The 24,106-nt window shown below is 45.1% G+C and overlaps 1 protein-coding gene across 2 annotated transcripts in view; it reads left to right on the forward strand.

The window, feature by feature from the left end:
• Nucleotides 1-23,571, forward strand: part of dnaaf9 (dynein axonemal assembly factor 9) — a 127,804-nt gene extending 104,233 nt beyond the window's left edge. The window contains exons 28-36 of one of the 2 annotated variants that reach the window (XR_004202635.1): nucleotides 3,294-3,467; nucleotides 3,564-3,650; nucleotides 12,783-12,889; nucleotides 14,605-14,679; nucleotides 15,676-15,857; nucleotides 16,532-16,597; nucleotides 16,689-16,782; nucleotides 16,936-18,716; nucleotides 18,753-23,571. Coding sequence is in view for 1 of the 2 variants with exons in the window: in XM_031787621.1 (XP_031643481.1) it covers nucleotides 3,294-3,467; nucleotides 3,564-3,650; nucleotides 12,783-12,889; nucleotides 14,605-14,679; nucleotides 15,676-15,857; nucleotides 16,532-16,597; nucleotides 16,689-16,782; nucleotides 16,936-17,042 (892 nt within the window). In the remaining variant the exon portion in view is untranslated. Of the gene's footprint in view, nucleotides 1-3,293; nucleotides 3,468-3,563; nucleotides 3,651-12,782; nucleotides 12,890-14,604; nucleotides 14,680-15,675; nucleotides 15,858-16,531; nucleotides 16,598-16,688; nucleotides 16,783-16,935 lie in introns of both variants that reach the window. The other variant, XM_031787621.1, reaches the window with a different exon arrangement.
• The last annotated feature ends 535 nt before the right edge of the window (nucleotides 23,572-24,106 follow it).

The following is a 24,106-nucleotide window of genomic DNA, read 5'->3' on the forward strand; positions in this document are numbered from 1 at the left end:
AAGCACATGGCAGTAGGCTATAAGCACATGGCAGTAGGCTATAAGCACATGGCAGTAGGCTATAAGCACATGGCAGTAGGCTATAAGCACATGGCAGTAGGCTATAAGCAACATGGCAGTAGGCTATAAGCACATGGCAGTAGGCTATAAGCAACATGGCAGTAGGCTATAAGCACATGGCAGTAGGCTATAAGCACATGGCAGTAGGCTCTAAGCACATGGCAGTAGGCTATAAGCACATGGCAGTAGGCTATAAGCACATGGCATAGGGGTCTATAAGCACATGGCAGTAGGCTATAAGGCACATGGCAGTAGGCTATAAGCACATGGTAGTAGGCTATAAGCACATGGCAGTAGGCTATAAGCACATGGCTAGTAGGCTATAAGCACATGGCAGTAGGCTATAAGCACATGGCAGTAGGCTATAAGCACATGGCAGTAGGCTATAAGCACATGGCAGTAGGCTATAAGCACATGGCAGTAGGCTATAAGCACATGGCAGTAGGCTATAAGCACATGGCAGTAGGCTATAAGCACAATGGCAGTAGGCTATAAAGCACATGGTAGTAGTGGCTATAAGCACATGGCAGTAGGCTATAAGCACATGGCAGTAGGCTATAGCACATGTAGTAGGCTATAGCAATGGCATTAGCTATAAGCACATGGCAGTAGGCTATAAGCACATGGCAAGTAGGCTATAAGCACATGGCAGTAGGCTATAAGCACATGGCAGTAGGCTATAACACATGGGCAGTAGGCTATAAGCACATGGCAGTAGGCTATAAGCACATGGCAGTAGGCTATAAGCACTGGCTAGTAGGCTATAGCACATGGCAGTAGGCTATAAGCACATGGCAGTAGGCTATAAGCACATGGCAGTAGGCTATAAGCACATGGCAGTAGGCTATAAGCACATGGCAGTAGGCTATAAGCACATGGCAGTAGGCTATAAGCACATGGCAGTAGGCTATAAGCACATGGCAGTAGGCTATAAGCACATGGCAGTAGGCTATAAGCACATGGCAGTAGGGCTATAAGCACATGGCAGGTAGTAGGCTATAAGCACATGGCAGTAGGGCTATAAGCACATGGCAGTAGGCTATAAGACATGGCAGTAGGCTATAAGCACATGGCAGTAGGCTATAAGCACATGGCAGTAGGCTATAAGCACATGGCAGTAGGCTATAAGCACATGGCAGTAGGCTATAAGCACATGGCAGTAGGCTATAAGCACATGGCAAGTAGGCTATAAGCACATGGCAGTAGGCTTATAAGCACATGGCAGTAGGCTATAAGCACATGGCAGTAGGCTATAAAGCACATGGCAGTAGGCTATAAGCACATGGCAGTAGGCTATAAGCACATGGCAGTAGGCTATAAGCACATGGCTAGTAGGCTATACGCACATGGCAGTAGGCTATAAGCACATGGCAGTAGGCTATAAGCACATGGCAGTAGGCTATAAGCACATGGCAGTAGGCTATAAGCACATGGAGTAGGCTATAAGCACATGGCAGTAGGCTATAAGCACATGGCAGTAGGCTATAAGCACATGGCAGTAGGCTATAAGCACATGGCTAGTAGGCTATAAGCACATGGCAGTAGGCTATAAGCACATGTTAGTAGGCTATAAGCACATGGCAGTAGGCTATAAGCACATGGCAGTAGGCTATTAAGCACATGGCAGTAGGCTATAAGCACATGCAGTAGGCTATAAGCACATGGCAGTAGGCTATAAGCCCATGTTCAGTAGGCTATAAGCACATGGCAGTAGGCTATAAGCACATGGCATAGGCTAGCACATGTAGTAGGCTATAAGCACATGGCAGTAGGCTATAAGCACATGGCTAGTAGGCTATAAGCACATGGCTAGTAGGCTATAAGCACATGGCAGTAGGCTATAAGCACATGGCAGTAGGCTATAAGCACATGGCAGTAGGCTATAAGCACATGGCAGTAGGCTATAAGCACATGGCAGTAGGCTATAAGCACATGGCAGTAGGCTATAAGCACATGGCAAGTAGGCTATAAGCACATGGCAGTAGGCTATAAGCACATGGCAGTAGGCTATAAGCACATGGCAGTAGGCTATAAGCACATGGCAGTAGGCTATAAGCACATGGTAGTAGGCTATAAGCACATGGCAGTAGGCTATAAGCACATGGCAGTAGGCTATAAGCACATGGCAGTAGGCTATAAGCACATGGCAGTAGGCTATAAGCACATGGCAGTAGGCTATAAGCACATGGCAGTAGGCTATAAGCACATGGCAGTAGGCTATAAGCACATGGCAGTAGGCTATAAGCACATGGCAGTAGGCTATAAGCACATGGCAGTAGGCTATAAGCACATGGCAGGGCAGTAGGCTATAAGCACATGGCAGTAGGCTATAAGCACATGGCAGTAGGCTATAAGCAGCCATCGGCACCAGTAGGCTATAAGCACATGGCAGTAGGCTATAAGCACATGGCAGTAGGCTATAAGCACATGGAGTAGGCTATAAGCACATGGCAGTAGGCTATAAGCACATGGCAGTAGGCTAAAGCACATGGCAGTAGGCTATAAGCACATGGCAGTAGGCTATAAGCACAAATGCCATTATGCGTGTAATGCTTTCATTATAAAGGTGCATTTCTATGGTGAACATGATCTTCCCCAAACTGGAAACTCACATGCTGTTTATGTATGTAGTTAGGCTCTACACTCCGTTGTAAAGCAGATTAATGTGCTTCATTTTAAGAAGTTATTTGGCTACTTAGTTGTGATACAAACCTTATCAAAACTATAGGCCTATGGCCTAGGCTAGGTGAGGTGGAAGCCCCACCTTCCTCGCTGGAAGCCCCTCCTTCCACAGGTGATAAGCGTGAGGCTCAGATTCATTCCTTAAGATGTATAAAAGATGGCGCCGTACTGCATGGCTGCCATTTGGCAGACTCCAACCCAATTATTATTTAACTAAATGAATCCGCTATCATTTCTTATAACCAATATAACCGATACGCAAGCAATCAAACAAGCGAAATGTCATTATAGGGACAAAGTGGAGTTGTAATTCAACAGCTCAGACACGAGACTTATGTGGCAGTGTCTACAGGCAATTATGGACTACAAAAAGAAAATCAGACTAACTAAACACCTTCTTTGCCCGCTTTGAGGATAATACAGTGCCACTGACGTGGCCCACTAACAGGGACTGCGGGCCCCCACTCTCTGAGCTAAACCACTCTGTGCCATAACTGATCATATTAAAGTGAGGTAACCGTTCTGAGTGTATATCTGATTCTACCTTACAGATTTGTCTTCCCGAAGCTGGTGGAGCAGTGCAGCCAAGGTATAGTGAGTACGGTTGTCTTCACTGGACTGGCAGCAGAACAGAAGAACCCTCTCCTCCAAACCGTACAGCAGCTGATCCGGTCAGCCAATCCCAATGCTGTCTTCATCCTGGCAGAGAGAGGAGCCGTTACCAGGTAGATTAGCCTAATGAAGTCTAAACTAATTTCTCTCTTAATCTTTCAGTAATTCTCTTGGTTCCTTGTGTAACAATGCATCATTCCCTTCTATAGGAATGAGGATGTGAAGATGATTTTGTCTGAGAGCAGCTTCTCTGAGGCGCAGATGATGAGAGCACGCTACCTGCTCTACCCTGGCTGGTAAGATGATCTCTCCTCTCCTCTCCCTCTCTCGCTCCTTCCCCTCTCTCTCCTTCCCTTGATTTCTCCTCTCCTTCTCTCGCTCCTTCCCCTCTCTCTCCTTCCCCTTGATCTCTCCTCTCCTCTCCTCTCCCTCTCTCGCTCCTTCCCCTCTCTCTCCTTCCCCTTGATTTCTCCTCTCCTTCTCTCTCTCCTTCCCCTCTCTCTCCTTCCCCTTGATCTCTCCTCTCCTCTCCTCTCCCTCTCTCGCTCCTTCCCCTCTCTCTCCTTCCCCTTGATTTCTCCTCTCCCTCTCTCGCTCCTTCCCCTCTCTCTCCTTCCCCTTGATTTCTCCTCTCCTTCTCTCGCTCCTTCCCCTCTCTCTCCTTCCCCTTGATCTCTCCTCTCCTCTCCTCTCCCTCTCTCGCTCCTTCCCCTCTCTCTCCTTCCCCTTGATCTCTCCTCTCCTCTCCCTCTCTCGCTCCTTCCCCCTCTCTCTCCTTCCCCTTGATTTCTCCTCTCCTTCTCTCGCTCCTTCCCCTCTCTCTCCTTCCCCTTGATCTCTCCTCTCCCTCTCTCGCTCCTTCCCCTCTCTCTCCTTCCCCTTGATCTCTCCTCTCCTCTCCCTCTCTCGCTCCTTCCCCTCTCTCTCCTTCCCCTTGATTTCTCCTCTCCTTCTCTCGCTCCTTCCCCTCTCTCTCCTTCCCCTTGATCTCTCCTCTCCTCTCCTCTCCCTCTCTCGCTCCTTCCCCTCTCTCTCCTTCCCCTTGATCTCTCCTCTCCTCTCCCTCTCTCGCTCCTTCCCCTCTCTCTCCTTCCCCTTGATTTCTCCTCTCCTTCTCTCGCTCCTTCCCCTCTCTCTCCTTCCCCTTGATCTCTCCTCTCCTCTCCTCTCCCTCTCTCGCTCCTTCCCCTCTCTCTCCTTCCCCTTGATCTCTCCTCTCCTCTCCCTCTCTCGCTCCTTCCCCTCTCTCTCCTTCCCCTTGATTTCTCCTCTCCTTCTCTCGCTCCTTCCCCTCTCTCTCCTTCCCCTTGATCTCTCCTCTCCTCTCCCTCTCTCGCTCCTTCCCCTCTCTCTCCTTCCCCTTGATCTCTCCTCTCCTCTCCCTCTCTCGCTCCTTCCCCTCTCTCTCCTTCCCCTTGATTTCTCCTCTCCTTCTCTCGCTCCTTCCCCTCTCTCTCCTTCCCCTTGATCTCTCCTCTCCTCTCCCTCTCTCGCTCCTTCCCCTCTCTCTCCTTCCCCTTGATCTCTCCTCTCCTCTCCCTCTCTCGCTCCTTCCCCTCTCTCTCCTTCCCCTTGATTTCTCCTCTCCTTCTCTCGCTCCTTCCCCTCTCTCTCCTTCCCCTTGATCTCTCCTCTCCTCTCCTCTCCCTCTCTCGCTCCTTCCCCTCTCTCTCCTTCCCCTTGATTTCTCCTCTCCTTCTCTCGCTCCTTCCCCTCTCTCTCCTTCCCCTTGATTTCTCCTCTCCTTCTCTCGCTCCTTCCCCTCTCTCTCCTTCCCCTTGATTTCTCCTCTCCTTCTCTCCATCTCCCCTCCATTTATTTGTTTTATATTTATTTGATCTACAGTGGCTTGTGAAAGGATTCACCCCCTTGGCATTTTTCCTATTTTGTTATCTTACAACCTGGAATAAAACATGTTGTGGGGTTTGTATCATTTGATTTACACAACATGCCTACCACTTTGAAGATGCAAAATATGTTTTAATGTGAAACAAACATGAAATAATACCAAAAATACAGAAAACTTGAGCGTGCATAACTATTCACCCCCCCCAAGTCAATACTTTGTAGAGCCACCTTTTGCAACAATTACAGCTGCAAGTCTCTTGGGGTATGTCTCTATAAGCTTGGCACATCTAGCCACTGGGATTTCTGCCCAATCTTCAAGTTCAAGTTGGATGGGTTCCGCTGGTGTACAGCGATCTTTAAGTCATACCACAGATTCTCAATTGGATTGAGGTCTGGGCTTTGACTAGGCCATTCCAACACATTTAAATGTTTCCCCTTAAACCACTCAAGTGTTGCTTTAGCAGTATGCTTAGGGTCATTGTCCTGCTGGAAGGTGAACCTCCGTCCCAGTCTCAAATCTCTGGAAGACTGAAACAAGTTTCCCTGAAGAATTTCTGTGTATTTAGCGCCATCCATCATCCTTCAATTCTGACCAGTTTCCCTGTCCCTGCCGATGGAAAAACATTCCCACAGCATGGGGATGGTGTTCTCAGGGTGATTAGAGGTGTTGGGTTTGCTCCAGACATAGCATTTTCCTTGCTGGTCAAAAAGCTCAATTTTAGTCTCATCTGACCAGAGTACCTTCTTCCATATGTTTGTGGAGTCTCCCACATTTGCTTATTTCTTTCTTTAAGCAATGGCTTTTTTTCTGGCCACTCTTCCGTAAAGCCCAGCTATATGTTCTGTCAGTTTTGGTGGGCGGCCCTCTCTTGGCAAGTTTGTTGTGGTGCCATATTCTTTCCATTTTTTAATAATGGATTTAACTTCTTACGGGCAGGTGGGACGGTAGCGTCCCACCTGGCCAACATCCGGTGAAATTGCAGAGCGCGAAATTCAAATTACAGAAATATAAATATTTAACATTCATGAAAAGTGTCATACATCAAAATAAAGCTTAACTTCTTGTTAATTGTGCCATTGTGTCAGATTTAAAAAAGGCTTTACGGCGAAAGCACACCATGCGATTATCTGAGGACAGCGCCCCGCATACAAAAGCATGAAAAACATATTTCAACCAGGCAGGTGCGCCACGAAAGTCAGAAATAGCGATATAATAAATGCCTTACCTTTGAAGGTCTTCTTCTGTTGGCACTCCAAAAGGTCCCAGCTACATCACAAATGGTCCTTTTGTTCGATAATGTCCTTCTTTATATCCCCAAAAATCAGTTAACTGGCGAGCTTCAGTCAATAATCCACCGGTTTCCCTCCTCCAAAATGCATACAAAATGAATCCCAAACGTTACCAATAAACTTCTCCAAACAAGTCAAACAATGTTAATAATCAAACCTCCGGTACCCTAATACGTAAATAAATTATCAAATTTAAGACTGAGAATCATTATTGCCTTACCATTGATAAACAACAAAGAACACACTCTCATCCACGCGCCTGAAAACACTACAGCCTAAATGGGAGCCACTTAGAAAAACAACAAATTCTAGCTAATTTTTCCAAAAACAAGCCTGAAACTCTTTCTAAAGACTGTTGGCATCTAGTGGAAGACCTAGGAACTGCAATCTGGGAGGATTTTGCCTCATAATAAACATGACAGCCATTGGAAACAGTGGTAGGCTGAATTTTTTTTAAATTTTATGGTTTGTCCTCTGGGTTTTGCCTGCCATATCAGTTCTGTTTTACTCACATACATTATTTTAACTGTTTTTTAGAAACTTTAGAGTGTTTTCCATCCAATACTACATGCATATGCATATCCTAGCTTCTGGGCCTGAGTAACAGGCAGTTTACTTTGGGCACACTTGTCATGCAAACTTCAAAATACTGCCCCCTAGCCCAGAGTGCTCCGTGGGATGTTCAAAGTTTTATAACCCAACACTGATCTGTACTTCTCCACAACTTTGTCCCTGATCTGTTTGGAGAGCTCCTTGGTCTTTCATGGTGCCGCTTGCTTGGTGGTGCCCCTTGCTTAGTGGTGTTGCAGACTCTGGGGCCTTTCAGAATAGGTGTGTGTTTGAATATATTTATAGATATAGATATATTTACTGAGAACATGTAACAGGTCATCTGACACTTAGATTGCACACAGGTGGACTTTATTTAACTAATTATGTGTCTTCTGAAGGTAATTGGTTGCACCAGATCTTAGTTAGGGGCTTCATAGTAAAGGGGGTGAATACATATGTACCCACCACTTTTCTGTTTTTTATTGTTTGTAATTTTAGAATTTATTGAAACAAGTAATACATTTTTATTTCACTTCACCAATTTGGACTATTTTGTGTATGTCCATTACATTAAATAAAAATATAAATCCATTACGGGTAGTAATGCAACAAAATAGGGGGGTGAATAGACATATTGTGATCTAGGTCTGTTTTCCAAAAGTGCCCTGTATAATACAATATATACAGTGCATTTGGAAAGTATTCAGACCCCTTGACTTTTTCTGAAAAATGTACATTACAGCCTTATTCTAAAATGTAAACAATTATTTTTTCCTCATCTATCTACACACAATACCCCATAATGACAAAGCGAAAACAGGTGTTTCAAAATGTAATAAAAATATATTTTAAAAAATTAAATTAAAACGTATTTACATAAGTATTCAGACCCTTTGCTATGCTAGAAATTGAGCTCAGGTGCATCCTGTTTCCATTGGTCATCCTTGAGATGCTTCTATGACTTGATTGGAGTCGACCTGTAAATACAATTGATTGGACATGATTTGATAATACTGTGCCACTGACACGGCCTGCAACGAAAACATGCGGTCTCTCCTTCACTGCAGCCGAGGTGAGTAAGACATTTAAACGTGTTAACCCTCGCAAGGCTGCAGGCCCAGATGGCATCCCCAGCCGCGCCCTCAGAGCATGCGCAGACCAGCTGGCCGGTGTGTTTACAGACATATTCAATCAATCCCTATACCAGTCTGCTGTTCCCACATGCTTCAAGAGGGCCACCATTGTTCCTGTTCCCAAGAAAGCTAAGGTAACTGAGCTAAACGACTACCGCCCCGTAGCACTCACATCCGTCATCATGAAGTGCTTTGAGAGACTAGTCAAGGACCATATCACCTCCACCCTACCTGACACACTAGACCCACTCCAATTTGCTTACCGCCCAAATAGGTCCACAGACGATGCAATCTCAACCACACTGCACACTGCCCTAACCCATCTGGACAAGAGGAATACCTATGTGAGAATGCTGTTCATCGACTACAGCTCGGCATTCAACACCATAGTACCCTCCAAGCTCGTCATCAAGCTCGAGACCCTGGGTCTCGACCCCGCCCTGTGCAACTGGGTACTGGACTTCCTGACGGGCCGCCCCCAGGTGGTGAGGGTAGGCAACAACATCTCCTCCCCGCTGATCCTCAACACTGGGGCCCCACATGGGTGCGTTCTGAGCCCTCTCCTGTACTCCCTGTTCACCCACGACTGCGTGGCCGCGCACGCCTCCAACTCTATCATCAAGTTTGCGGACGACACAACAGTGGTAGGCTTGATTACCAACAACGACGAGACGGCCTACAGGGAGGAGGTGAGGGCCCTCGGAGTGTGGTGTCAGGAAAATAACCTCACACTCAACGTCAAGAAAACTAAGGAGATGATTGTGGACTTCAGGAAACAGCAGAGGGAACACCCCCCTATCCACATCGATGGAACAGTAGTGGAGAGGGTAGCAAGTTTTAAGTTCCTCGGCATACACATCACAGACAAACTGAATTGGTCCACTCACACAGACAGCATCGTGAAGAAGGCGCAGCAGCGCCTCTTCAACCTCAGGAGGCTGAAGAAATTCGGCTTGTCACCAAAAGCACTCACAAACTTCTACAGATGCACAATCGAGAGCATCCTGGCGGGCTGTATCAACGCCTGGTACGGCAACTGCACCGCCCTCAACCGTAAGGCTCTCCAGAGGGTAGTGAGGTCTGCACAACGCATCACCGGGGGCAAACTACCTGCCCTCCAGGACACCTACACCACTCGATGCTACAGGAAGGCCATAAAGATCATCAAGGACATCAACCACCCGAGCCACTGCCTGTTCACCCCGCTGTCATCCAGAAGGCGAGGTCAGTACAGGTGCATCAAAGCTGGGACCGAGAGACTGAAAAACAGCTTCTATCTCAAGGCCATCAGACTGTTAAACAGCCACCACTAACATTGAGTGGCTGCTGCCAACACACTGTCAATGACACTGACTCAACTCCAGCCACTTTAATAATGGGAATTGATGGGAAATGATGTAAATATATCACTAGCCACTTTAAACAATGCTACCTTATATAATGTTACTTACCCTACATTATTAATCTCATATGCATACGTATATACTGTACTCTATATCATCGACTGCATCCTTATGTAATACATGTATCACTAGCCACTTTAACTATGCCACTTTGTTTACATACTCATCTCATATGTTATACTGTACTCGATATCATCTACTGTATCTTGCCTATGCTGCTCTGTACCATCACTCATTCATATATCCTTATGTACATATTCTTTATCCCCTTACTGTGTATAAGACAGTAGTTTTTTGGAATTGTTAGTTAGATTACTTGTTCGGGATTACTGCATTGTCGGAACTAGAAGCACAAGCATTTCGCTACACTCGCATTAACATCTGCTAACCATGTGTATGTGACAAATCAAATTTGATTTGATTTGATCATCCTTGTTTTTTAGGGGGGGTTACCCCTTTTTCTCCCCAATTTCATGTTATCCAATTATTAGTTATAGTCTTGTCCCATCACTGCAACTCGCCTGCGGACTCGGGAGAGGCGAAGGTCGAGAGCCATGCGTCCTCCAAATCACGACCCTGCTAAGTCGCACTTCTTCTAGACACACTGCTTGCTTAACCCGGAAGCCAATGTGTCGGGGAAAAACCACTGTACAGCTGGCGACCGAAGTCAGCATGCATGCGCCTGCCCGCCACAGGGGTCGCTAGCGTACGATGGGACAAGGACATCCCGGGCGGCCAAACCTTAGACCGCTGCGCCACTCGGGAGGTACTGATCATCCTTGAGATGTCTACAACTTGATGGAGACCACCTGTGCTAAATTCAATTGATGGGACATGATATGGAATGGCACACACCTGTATATATAAGGTCCCACAGTTGACAGTGCATGTCAGAGCATAAACCATGAGGTCATGAATTCTCCGTAGAGCTCCGAGACAGGATTGTTTCATGGCACAGATCTGAGGAAAGGTACCAAAAAATGTCTGCAGCAGTGAAGGTCCCCAAGAACACTGTGGAGCCACCAAGACTCTTCCTAGAGCTGGCCACACAGCCAAACTGAGCTATCAGGGAGATGGGCCTTCTTTATTGATTTATTGGATTTATTTCACCTTTATTTAGGCCAGTTGAGAACAAGTTCTCAGATAAAGCAAAGCAGTGTGACAAAAACAACAACAGAGTAACACATGGAATAAACAAACGTACACTCAATAACACAATAGAATAATCTATGTACAGTGTGTGCAAATGTAGTAAGATTAGGGAGGTAAGGCAATAAATAGACCATAGAGGTGAAATAATTACAATTTAGCATTAACACTGGAATGATAGATGTGCAGATGATGATGTGCAAGTAGAGATAATGGGGTGCAAAAGAATATAAATAAATAACAATATGGGGATGAGGTAGTTGGGTGTGCTATTTACAGATGGGCTGTGTACAGGTACAGTGATCGGTAAGCTGCTCTGACAGCTGGTGCTTAAAGTTAGAGGGAGATACAGTGGGGAGAACAAGTATTTGGTACACTGCCGATTTTGCATGTTTTCCTACTTACAAAGCATGTTCCTCCTACTGTAAACAGACCACTACCAGCCTGGTTCCTCCTACTGTAACAGACCACTACCAGCCTGGTTCCTCCTACTGTAACAGACCACTACCAGCCTGGTTCCTCCTACTGTAACAGACCACTAACAGCCTGGTTCCTCCTACTGTAACAGACCACTACCAGCCTGGTTCCTCCTACTGTAACAGACCACTACCAGCCTGGTTCCTCCTACTGTAACAGACCACTACCAGCCTGGTTCCTCCTACTGTAGCAGACCACTACCAGCCTGGTTCCTCCTACTGTAACAGACCACTACCAGCCTGGTTCCTCCTACTGTAACAGACCACTACCAGCCTGGTTCCTCCTACTGTAACAGACCACTACCAGCCTGGTTCCTCCTACTGTAACAGACCACTACCAGCCTGGTTCCTCCTACTGTAACAGACCACTACCAGCCTGGTTCCTCCTACTGTAACAGACCACTACCAGCCTGGTTCCTCCTACTGTAACAGACCACTACCAGCCTGGTTCCTCCTACTGTAACAGACCACTACCAGCCTGGTTCCTCCTACTGTAACAGACCACTACCAGCCTGGTTCCTCCTACTGTAACAGACCACTACCAGCCTGGTTCCTCCTACTGTAACAGACCACTACCAGCCTGGTTCCTCCTACTGTAACAGACCACTACCAGCCTGGTTCCTCCTACTGTAACAGACCACTACCAGCCTGGTTCCTCCTACTGTAACAGACCACTACCAGCCTGGTTCCTCCTACTGTAACAGACCACTACCAGCCTGGTTCCTCCTACTGTAGCAGACACTACCAGCCTGGTTCCTCCTACTGTAACAGACCACTACCAGCCTGGTTCATCCTACTGTAACAGACCACTACCAGCCTGGTTCCTCCTACTGTAACAGACAACTACCAGCCTGGTTCCTCCTACTGTAACAGACCACTACCAGCCTGGTTCCTCCTACTGTAACAGACCACTACCAGCCTGGTTCCTCCTACTGTAACAGACCACTACCAGCCTGGTTCCTCCTACTGTAACAGACCACTACCAGCCTGGTTCCTCCTACTGTAACAGACCACTACCAGCCTGGTTCCTCCTACTGTAACAGACCACTACCAGCCTGGTTCCTCCTACTGTAACAGACCACTACCAGCCTGGTTCCTCCTACTGTAACAGACCACTACCAGCCTGGTTCCTCCTACTGTAGCAGACCACTACCAGCCTGGTTCCTCCTACTGTAACAGACCACTACCAGCCTGGTTCCTCCTACTGTAACAGACCACTACCAGCCTGGTTCCTCCTACTGTAGCAGACACTACCAGCCTGGTTCCTCCTACTGTAACAGACCACTACCAGCCTGGTTCCTCCTACTGTAACAGACCACAACCAGCATGGTTCCTCCTACTGTAACAGACCACTACCAGCCTGGTTCCTCCTACTGTAACAGACACTACCAGCCTGGTTCCTCCTACTGTAGCAGACACTACCAACCTCTGGACCGGTCCAGACACCTTATGACACCTCAGTGGTCACTATGCCTCATTAGAACTGTTTCTAACAGCAGCTTAGAAAACACAGGCTATCTACTCTATCAAGCGTGCATGAATGCCGTCACAAGGTTTGATGTCTGTGTGTATTTCAGGTGTAAAGGCCGGTTTGTCAGTGGCTGTGGGTCCCTGTCTTTGGGCCACCAGTATGTGATGTTCAACCTTCCTCTGGAGAGACCTCTGTTTCTGAAACACTGTAAAGGTAAGAACCCCCTAATAATTACATCAGTCAATCAAGTGGAACACATGAAGACCTTTCTCTTCTAATGAGACCATAGACTAGATGTACCAGTCAATAACAATACTGAGACCATAGACTAGATGTACCAGTCAATAACAATACTGAGACCATAGACTAGATGTACCAGTCAATAACAATACTGAGACCATAGACTAGATGTACCAGTCAATAACAATACTGAGACCATAGACTAGATGTACCAGTCAATAACAATACTGAGACCATAGACTAGATGTACCAGTCAATAACAATACTGAGACCATAGACTAGATGTACCAGTCAATAACAATACTGAGACCATAGACTAGATGTACCAGTCAATAACAATACTGAGACCATAGACTAGATGTACCAGTCAATAACAATATGTTAGTGTGTGAGCGTATGTAGTGTGTGTGTGTGAGCGTATGTAGTGTGTGTGTGTGAGCGTATGTAGTGTGTGTGTGTGTGTGAGTGTATGTAGTGTGTGAACGTATGTAGTGTGTGTGTGTGAGCGTATGTAGTGTGTGTGTGTGTGAGCGTATGTAGTGTGTGCGTGAGCGTATGTAGTGTGTGTGTGTGAGCGTATGTAGTGTGTGTGCGTATGTAGTGTGTGTGTGTGAGCGTATGTAGTGTGTGCGTGAGCGTACGTAGTGTGTGTCTGTGTGTGAGTGTATGTAGTGTGTGAACTTTGTGTGTGTGTGTGAGCGTATGTAGTGTGTGTGTGTGAGCGTATGTAGTGTGTGTGAGCGTATGTAGTGTGTGAGCGTGAGCGTATGTAGTGTGTGTGCGTGAGCGTATGTAGTGTGTGTGAGCGTATGTAGTGTGTGTGAGCGTATGTAGTGTGTGTGAGCGTATGTAGTGTGTGTGTGTGAAGGGCGCATAGAGCCAGTGCGTATGTAGTGTGTGTGTGTGAGGGCGCATAGAGCCAGTGTGTATGTAGTGTGTGTGTGTGAGGGCGCATAGAGCCAGTGCGTATGTAGTGTGTGTGTGTGAGGGCGCATAGAGCCAGTGCGTATGTAGTGTGTGTGTGTGAGGGCGCATAGAGCCAGTGCGTATGTAGTGTGTGTGTGTGAGGGCGCATAGAGCCAGTGCGTATGTAGTGTGTGTGTGTGAGCGTATGTAGTGTGTGTGTGTGAGCGTATGTAGTGTGTGTGTGTGTGTGAGCGTATGTAGTGTGTGTGTGTGAGGGCGCATAGAGCCAGTGCAAGAATGTCATTCAATTAAAAAAGGGGTCAATGTTAGCAGTCAGAGTAGCCATTAACTGTTCAGCAGTATCGGGGGAGATGTTTATTTCACCTTTATTTAGGCAGAAGCTAGAAGCTGTTAAGGAGCCTTTTGGTCCAAGACTTGGCGCTCTGGTACCACTTGCTGTGCGGTAGTAGAGAGAACAGTCTATGACTTGGGTGGTCTTTGACAATTTTTACACCGCCTGGTATAGAGGTCTTGGATGGCAGGGAGATTGGCATGGTGATGTACTGGGCTGTACGCACTACCCTCTGAAGCGCCTTACGGTCAGATGCCAAAGCAGTTGCCATACCAGGCGGTGATGCAGCCAGTCAAGATGCTCTCAATGGTGCAGATGTATAACTTTTCGAGGATCTATATAGTGTACAGTACAATGCTTAACCATGTATATTAAACAGTAGGGTATGTTATACAGTTGAATATCCTACCAGTCTCTCTCTGCCCCCTAGCCTTCAAGTCAGCTCTGAGACCAAACCCTTTCAGAGGAAACGTCTACAACGTCTCGGGGAAGATCCTCTTTTCTGGTAGGGTTTATCTGTTATTCTCCCTCACTGACAATATACACAACATCACTCTATACAATGATGGTGATGATTCAGTAGAAATGTTTACTTGTACTACTTATCAATAATCATACAAGTATTATTTGAGATGAGATGTCTTCTGCCTTGTGTTCTAATACTAAATGCCAACATTTAACCTGTACTTGCATTCCCAGTTGTGAGTATTATTAGATAAAGGTTTGTCCTCAAGGCAGGCAGCACCAGCTGATGGTAGGAAACTGAGCTCCTTCACTCTCCACTGGTTTAGTTTGGTTGAGTAGTTTCTCCTCACTTTATTCATACAGACGTTTATGTGACGTTGTTGAATGAGGAGAGAGTGCAGAATGAAGAGAGTGCAGAATGAAGAGGGTGCAGAATGAAGAGGGTGCAGAATGAAGAGGGTGCAGAATGAAGAGGGTGCAGAATGAAGAGGGTGCAGAATGAAGAGGGTGCAGAATGAAGAGGGTGCAGAATGAAGAGGGTGCAGAATGAAGAGGGTGCAGAATGAAGAGGGTGCAGAATGAAGAGGGTGCAGAATGAAGAGGGTGCAGAATGAAGAGGGTGCAGAATGAAGAGGGTGCAGAATGAAGAGGGTGCAGAATGATGAGAGTGCAGAATGAAGAGGGTGCAGAATGATGAGAGTGCAGAATGAAGAGAGAGCAGATGTTTGTGGAAGTTGAATGATTCTGGAGCTGGTGGTCCTTGGCGTGTTCCGAATTTTAAGTTACTGTCCATTGAATTAAACTAGTTGTATTGATTTTGTTTATTCGTGTCTTCTATTGAATGTTCCATGTTGTTTGAGTCATTCTGGAGTTGGATCATGGATAGATGGATGGATGTTGTAGCACTGAACCCCTCCTCATCCTCAGCATGCTGTTTGGTATATGTAGCTGCCACAGTGGTAGGTCCATCAGACCAGTCATTAGGACCATCAGACAGGTCAGTGAGATGCTGAGATATCTCCATGTTCTTCTCCAGACTCTGAGAGGATGATGGAAGTGAGCTACAACACTGTGAGTGGGAACCTCCGTATCACTCAGCAGCCCTTGGGCGACAGCCACCAGGGAGACCAGGAGCCCTCTGGATGCTTCCTGCTTTTCCATGGAGTGGGATTGACACAGGAGGCCCTGAAGGACTGGCTTAGGATCTGTGTAAAACAGGTACAAGACTGACTGACCAACTACTGGAACTCACAGCTCATCTAACTGGCCATCTAACTGACCATCTAACTGACCATCTAACTGACCAACTACTGGAACTCACAGCTCATCTAACTGACCAACTACTGGAACTCACAGCTCATCTAACTGGCCATCTAACTGACCATCTAACTGGCCATCTAACTGACCATCTATCTGGCCATCTAACTGGCCATCCAACTGACCATCTAACTGGCCATCTAACTGATCATCTAACTGACCAACTACTGAAACTCACAGCTCATCTAACTGACCAACTACTGGAACTCACAGCTCATCTAACTGGCCATCTAACTGACCATCTAACTGACCATCTAACTGGCCATCTAACTGACCATCTAACTGACCAACTAACTGACCATCTAACTGACCATCTAACTGACCATCTAACTGGCCATCTAACTGGCCATCTAACTGACCATCTAACTGATCATCTAACTGACCATCTAACTGGCCATCTAACTGGCCATCTAACTGGCCATCTAACTGACCAACTACTGGAACTCACAGCTCATCTAACTGACCATCTAACTGACCATCTACTGTGCTGTAGACAAGTTGCAGAGGTTGATCGTATTGTCACCTAAACATCAGAGGTAATATACTCATCTTGGTATCTGTGGTCTTGTTTTCAGAAGGAGGTGAGGAAGGGGAAGAAGACCCACACCAGCCTCTCTCCTCAGGAAATCAGGACCATCCATGTGAGTGTTCCTCTAACATCATTTTCCCTCTCTCTTGACCCGCCTGTCCGTCTGTGTACCTGTCTGTCAACCTGCCTGTTTCTGTGTTCAGGTGAAGAGACATCTGGACCCTCTGCCTCCAGGCTTCTTCTACAACGGACAACAGTACGTCAGTTTCTTTGGAGAGAAGAACAACTTCCATCCACGTATCCTTTTATCGCTACTGTCTGTCCTCAACACAACCATTGTAAAACCCTGACGTCTAATACAACACCTGACAACACAGCCCTATTCCACTGAATGGTATGTTGTTCACGAGTAGTAGGTGGTGTAGCTGTCCTTACATCAAGCCCCTGCAGAAATGGACCAGTTCATAGCGGAGTATGTTGAGGAGGCCAACCGAGAGATCGACCTCTTCAACAATCAGCTGGAGCAGCAGCAGCACCAGGACCTGTTTGACCCTTAGTGACCCCCAAGGTTGGGGTTAGAGGTCGTCTGTCTCGTCCTTTTACTGTTTGTCCTCCTCAGCACATCTCAAAGGGAAACAAAGGGGGAAACTATACCATACATTCTGTCACCTCCACTATACCATACATCCTGTCACCTCCACTATACCATACATCCTGTCACCTCCACTATACCATACATCCTGTCACCTCCACTATACCATACATCCTGTCACCTCCACTATACCATACATCCTGTCACCTCCACTATACCATACATCCTGTCACCTCCACTATACCATACATCCTGTCACCTTCACTATACCATACATCCTGTCACCTCCACTATACCATACATCCTGTCACCTCCACTATACCATACATCCTGTCACCTCCACTATACCATACATCCTGTCACCTCCACTATACCATACATCCTGTCACCTCCACTATACCATACATCCTGTCACCTCCACTATACCATACATACTGTCACCATACATATAGGGGTGATAAACATAACTGAATCAAGACATTATTATGGTGAGAGCACAAACTTTCTGTCCAGATAAGAGGTTCAACTTTACATTGTCAGTCAGTATCATCCTAGGTAGGTTTCTAATAGGCCAGTAGAATTGGTTCTATTTGTAGCCTGGCTGTTGGCATTATTAAAACACTCCTTTCTCGTCTCCTTTCCTGACCTGTCATACGATGCACAGCCCACCTGTTAGTTAGCTGCTTTCAGTATCATGCTGTGTAGCTGTTCTCACTGGCTCTACTGTGCTAATAGCTTGTATCAGTGTCAGACTTGGTGAGAGGAAGTGGACGCAGAGCTGTGAACTTTGAATAGACAGCCTGTAGCTGTCAATCCCTGGTGTGGTGATAGAAACTGTCTCCTGTTGTAAATACTAGTTAGACCGTCACCCAGCTCTAGTCAGCATAGCAACGTGGTCCTCAGTAACATAATGTCATGGTGATCAAACATCAACAATAACATTACTCCTCTCCTTTCACACGACCACCTAACATGCTGTGGGTGGGATACTGTTTGGAATGGGGATGGTCTGAAATCAATTAGTCTAGTTTAGGCCAGTTTGGGCTGGTTTAGGCCAGTTTTGGTTAGGAGGGTTTGGGCTGGTTTAGGCCACTTTGGGTTAGGAGGGTTTGGGCTGGCTTAGGCCACTTTGTTCTGGATTAGGAGGGTTTGGGTTGAGGGTGTTTGAGGGATGGGGAGGGTAGGACTGGTGTTGGCCAGATAAGGGCTGAGGAATGAGTTAGTAGTGGTGTATTACAGGGATGGGTAGGGTCAGAGGTCAGGGTCTTAGTAATGGTGTATTACAGGGATGGGTAGGGTCAGGGGTCAGAGTTAGTGTTGTTGACCACATGCAGTTCCTTGATGTGGGACTTAAGCTGTGTCCACTACCTGTTAGATAGATGGGTGTTGGAAGTAGCTTACATGTTCTCTCAGGACTACCTGTCGTGATGTTCCTGGAGATGGGACTTAAGCTGTGTCCACTACCTGTTCGATAGATGGGTGTTGGAGGTAGCTTACATGTTCTCTCAGGACTACCTGTTGCGATGTTCCTGGAGATGGGACTTAACCTGTGTCCACTACCTGTTAGATAGATGGGATTTCAAATGCGTCCACTACCTGTTAGGTAGATGGAATATAAGATGTGTCCACTACCTGTTAGGTAGATGGAATATAAGATGTGTCCACTACCTGTTAGATAGATGGAATTTCAACTTAGAAAATAACAGAATATTTGACAATATCAGTTGACAGAACAGTTAACGGTCTGCTAATTTAGTTCTACTCACCAGGAGAACAGTTACGGTCTGCTAATTTAGTTCTACTCACCAGGAGAACAGTTACGGTCTGCTAATTTAGTTCTACTCACCAGGAGAACAGTTACAGTCTGCTAATTTAGTTCTACTCACCTGGAGAACAGTTACGGTCTGCTAATTTAGTTCTACTCACCTGGAGAACAGTTACGGTCTGCTAATTTAGCTCCACTCATCAGGAGAACAGTTACGGTCTGCTAATTTAGCTCCACCCACCTGGAGAACAGTTACGGTCTGCTAATTTAGCTCCACTCACCAGGAGAACAGTTACGGTCTGCTAATTTGGCTCCACTCACCTGGAGAACAGTTACGGTCTGCTAATTTAGCTCCACTCACCAGGAGAACAGTTACGGTCTGCTAATTTAGCTCCACTCACCAGGAGAACAGTTACGGTCTGCTAATTTAGCTCCACTCACCTGGAGAACAGTTATGGTCTGCTAATTTAGTTCTACTCACCTGGAGAACAGTTATGGTCTGCTAATTTAGCTCCACTCATCAGGAGAACAGTTACGGTCTGCTAATTTAGCTCCACCCACCTGGAGAACAGTTACGGTCTGCTAATTTAGCTCCACTCACCAGGAGAACAGTTACGGTCTGCTAATTTAGCTCCACTCACCTGGAGAACAGTTACGGTCTGCTAATTTAGTTCTACTCACCTGGAGAACAGTTACGGCCTGCTAATTTGGCTCCACTCACCTGGAGAACAGTTACGGTCTGCTAATTTGGCTCCACTCACCTGGAGAACAGTTACGGTCTGCTAATTTAGCTCCACTCACCAGGAGAACAGTTACGGTCTGCTAATTTAGCTTCACTCATCAGGAGAACAGTTACGGTCTGCTAATTTAGTTCTACTCACCAGGAGAACAGTTACGGTCTGCTAATTTAGTTCTACTCACCTGGAGAACAGTTACGGTCTGCTAATTTAGCTCCACTCACCAGGAGAACAGTTACGGTCTGCTAATTTAGCTCCGCTCACCAGTCCATCTATACCAAGCCTGTCATCATACAGTCCATCTATACCAAGCCTGTCCATTCACAGTGCCTCCCATGTTAGACGTGTTACTGTCTGAATAGAGAATGACCCAGTCCTCTGCTAGACGTGTTACTGTCTGAATAGAGAATGATCCCTAGCCAGTAAGTTAGTTTCTTCAGGGTCCAGGCTTGTTCCAGTCAGATACACACCCAGTCAATCAGTCTAGAAAGGAAGACAGACTACATCACAATCCTCCTGACCCATGTTACTATTCATTCTCTTAGCTTACAATCCCTCCCTCTCCTTAACTTTATCAAGTGCAATTGTACTCTGTTTTAATATGTATTCTAACTACCTTCACAGAACTATTTTAAGGACTAGCTGATTAAATAAGGACCGTGTTCTCAGTCTCAACATTGGAGTGAGTTGAGATTTGCTTAACGTTTAGTACCATGCTGACCTAATCCACAGCACTGGAGACTAACGCTCTGTGTCTGTCTCAGTATGACTGGAGTCTCTTCTGACAAGTCCTCTTGTCTGCTTAGAGCAAAAATGGTTTTCATTCGCAATACCACAGAGACCTGTCTTAGTTGAGTCAGAGACACAGAGCCATAACTGAGGGTGATTGATATCCTACAGAATAAGACTGAAGATGCCATAACTACAGGTCTTAATGGGCGGTGTTTGGAAACAGACACTGATTGGTCTACGGTGTAGCTATCAGTCCTTAAAGGGTTCTAGGGGGTTATTATTGAACATGTTTGTGATATTAACTTAGTAGCACATAAGATGCCACACTATCTGCATGTGTTAGGATGTCCTTTTAATATATATATATATATATCTATGATATATTCTGATACTATTGCCTTTCACCAAACTGGTATAACCAAGAGAAAATTATCACATTTATTTTACAAAACTGGTGAGAATTGAAGTACCTCAGACACCACTAGAGTATTTTTGTAATGCTGTGAATTGAACAGAGAAAAAGCTAAGAGTCAATCTTTTTCTCACACAATTGAATAAATAAGCAAAACAGAGAAATGTTGTGAGACGTGATGTTTCTCTGGTCCAGCAGTGCCTTGGCCCGTTACTATACGGCTAAGAAATAATCCTGTTCAGAGCTCCAGCCCCCTCTAGTCTACATTCTACTGCTACTATACATGACGGGGCTGGAGGCTGAGGAACCGTCCTGAAACGGTATTTGGTGAAAGGAACCGTCCTGAAACAGCCTGGGTACCAGTCTATTTGTGCCATCATGCCACGCCTTGCCGGTTTGGCATGACAAGGAGTAGAGATGATGACAAACAGATCTGGGACCAGCTATCTTAAACAGTGTTGGTGAAAGGACTGAATCAATGGAATTGTTCTTTAAGCAATGTGTTACTCAGCCAAAGGGGGCAGTAAGCCCCGGGGGAAGGGGAGGTCACTCGAGGGCTCACACCGTTTCAACTGGTAAATAAATGATACTAAGCCACAATGATTCTGAATGGAAACCGGGGTCCTCGTGGTTCTGGTTTCAAAGCTGTTGTCAAAAAGGAGGATGATGAGTTAGTGGTTAAAGTAGAGCAGCCTACCCTGTCCTAGTGGTTAACTTAGTGGTTAAAGTAGAGCAGCCTACCCTGTCCTAGTGGTTAACTTAGTGGTTAAAGTAGAGCAGCCTACCCTGTCCTAGTGGTTAACTTAGTGGTTAAAGTAGAGCAGCCTACCCTGTCCTAGTGGTTAACTTAGTGGTTAAAGTAGAGCAGCCTACCCTGTCCTAGTGGTTAACTTAGTGGTTAAAGTAGAGCAGCCTACCCTGTCCTAGTGGTTAACTTAGTGGTTAAAGTAGAGCAGCCTACCCTGTCCTAGTGGTTAACTTAGTGGTTAAAGTAGAGCAGCCTACCCTGTCCTAGTGGTTAACTTAGTGGTTAAAGTAGAGCAGCCTACCCTGTCCTAGTGGTTAACTTAGTGGTTAAAGTAGAGCAGCCTACCCTGTCCTATTTAGGGTATTGGTCAGCTGATTGGTTAGGTGACCCACCTTATTGCTCAGTGGGCCCCAGAGAAAAAGCCCTCTAGAGGTTCTCCCCTGTAACTCAGAGCTAAATCTATGCTTCTGATGTAAACTCTTCTTACTCAACCCTCTGGCTATGTTGTATTCATGCTGTATGTGGAGGCTAGCGGCTTGTAGCTGAAGTTATAGGACAAAAACTAAGTTTAGTGTTCATAGTTTTTTTATGAGGGAAATGTGATGAGTATGTTCTAAACAAAATTAAATGTTCTGAAGATTGGCTCCAAGGTTCCAGAGAGCCAACATTTGGAATTTATGCACTTTGATGAAAACTGATATTTGAATTCATTGTATTTTTATGTTTTGTAATGGAGTAAGTATCTCACCTGTAGTCAAAGTGATCTTTCACATGCCTACAGTAACCTACCTATACAGTACCCTGACTTCAACAGTCTTTAGGTGTTCAAAGGAATCACAAGTTTCAGTGGGAGTAATAACTCAGGTATATAGGTCTATAGGAAGGTTATAGGTCAGGGCCCAGATTCACACAACCTTCTGAAGAAGATATTTCTTCTTCCTGACATTTATTCCTTAACTATAGACTACAGACGAAAGTTCAGTTGGTATTCCTTAACTATAGACTACAGACAAAAGTTCAGTTGGTATTCCTTAACTATAGACTACAGACGAAAGTTCAGTTGGTAGTCCTTAACTATAGACTACAGACGAAAGTTCAGTTGGTATTCCTCAAAAAGCTTCTTGGACATGTTCTTGTGTTATTTCATGTTTATCTTTAAGTAAAAATATAAGAAGAAATTAGATTTTTGAAAATATAGTTTGTTCTTGGACATTTTCTTAATTCCAAGATATCTAAACCCTTGTCTTAAACTCAGGGCAGTGAGATAATAAGCTAATTAAATCAATTGAACATATTTAATTCACTCAAACTTCATCTGAAAGTTTCAGTATTGATTATTTGAAACCCCAAAACATGTTTTGGAACAGTCATCTCAGTATGAAATATGCTAACATGATTGTCATTGCTAGTTAGATACTATAGCTAGCTAAAACAGTTTGCCTAGTGACAATCATTTTAAGAAGATAGTTAAGTTTGTAAGAAAATTATAAAATCTTAACATATTGTTGAAGAATTGCACTTGTGAACTATCTTATGAACTTATAATTTTTTTCTTAAGAAGGTTCTTAAGTTTTTGCATAAGAATGTTTTGTAAATCTGGGCCCAGGTTTCCACACCTGTAACAGTGGGTTACACCCTGTCAAACACTACTGATGGTTCAGTAGTGGTTAGTCTGCCAATCCTAATCAGAAGCTGATAGCCCATAGTTTTTCCCCCATACAATCTTATGACAACTACATTTATATGTTTGGGGAAAGTATTGATTTAAGTTGGAGGTAGTTTATAGCATGAACATGGTGGTAAACTAAAGACTCTTTTCACCTCTACAACCAAGTTATTCCATCTGCAACGTAACTATATTAATACAATTGATTAATATATTGCCTCAAAAAAGGATTTCCGATGTGGAATCCAATAAGCTGAAATAAGGAATTTGGTGAAGTGAACTTAAAGTGCCAAAATGTTTTTGAGGATGATTAATTGAATCGCATTTGCACAAAACTACTGTAACTTTAGTTTTTTCCTGTGACTGATGCTTTTATAATCTTATTGTGTTATTTATTGCACCAAGTAATCCATTAAAATATTGATATGGTTAAATAGTCTCGTTATTTTTGTCATTGTCAGATATGAGTGTATTTACTGTACCTTAGTGTATTCAAACCCCTGGATTTCTTCAGAATTTTTGTTAGTGGTATTATTTGGATTTAATTGTAATTTATTCAACAAAATACTCTGTGAAAGTGGAAGAAATGTTTAACTTTTTTAAAGATGAATAACAAATAATTAACTAAAATATAGTCTTTACATAAGCCCCTTTGTTTGGGCAAGCCTACATTAGTTCAGTAAGATGTGGCTTAACAAGTCACATAACTTACATGGACTCACTTTGTGATTTATGACTAACCCTTTATCTGTCCCACATACATACATACATCTGTAAGGTCCCTCTGTCAGGTGTTGAATTCCAGCACAGATTCAACTACAAAGATCAGGGAGCTTTTTGAAAGCCTCAAAGGGCAGTGATTGAATCCTACTGCTCTGATGCTCGTCGGATGTGGCATGGTTTGCAAACTATTATGGACTACAAAGACAAAAGCAACTGCGAGCTGCCCAGTGACACGAGCCTACCAGA

This window comes from Oncorhynchus kisutch, linkage group LG14 (genome assembly GCF_002021735.2).
Source record: "Oncorhynchus kisutch isolate 150728-3 linkage group LG14, Okis_V2, whole genome shotgun sequence".
Lineage (NCBI taxonomy): Eukaryota > Metazoa > Chordata > Actinopteri > Salmoniformes > Salmonidae > Oncorhynchus > Oncorhynchus kisutch.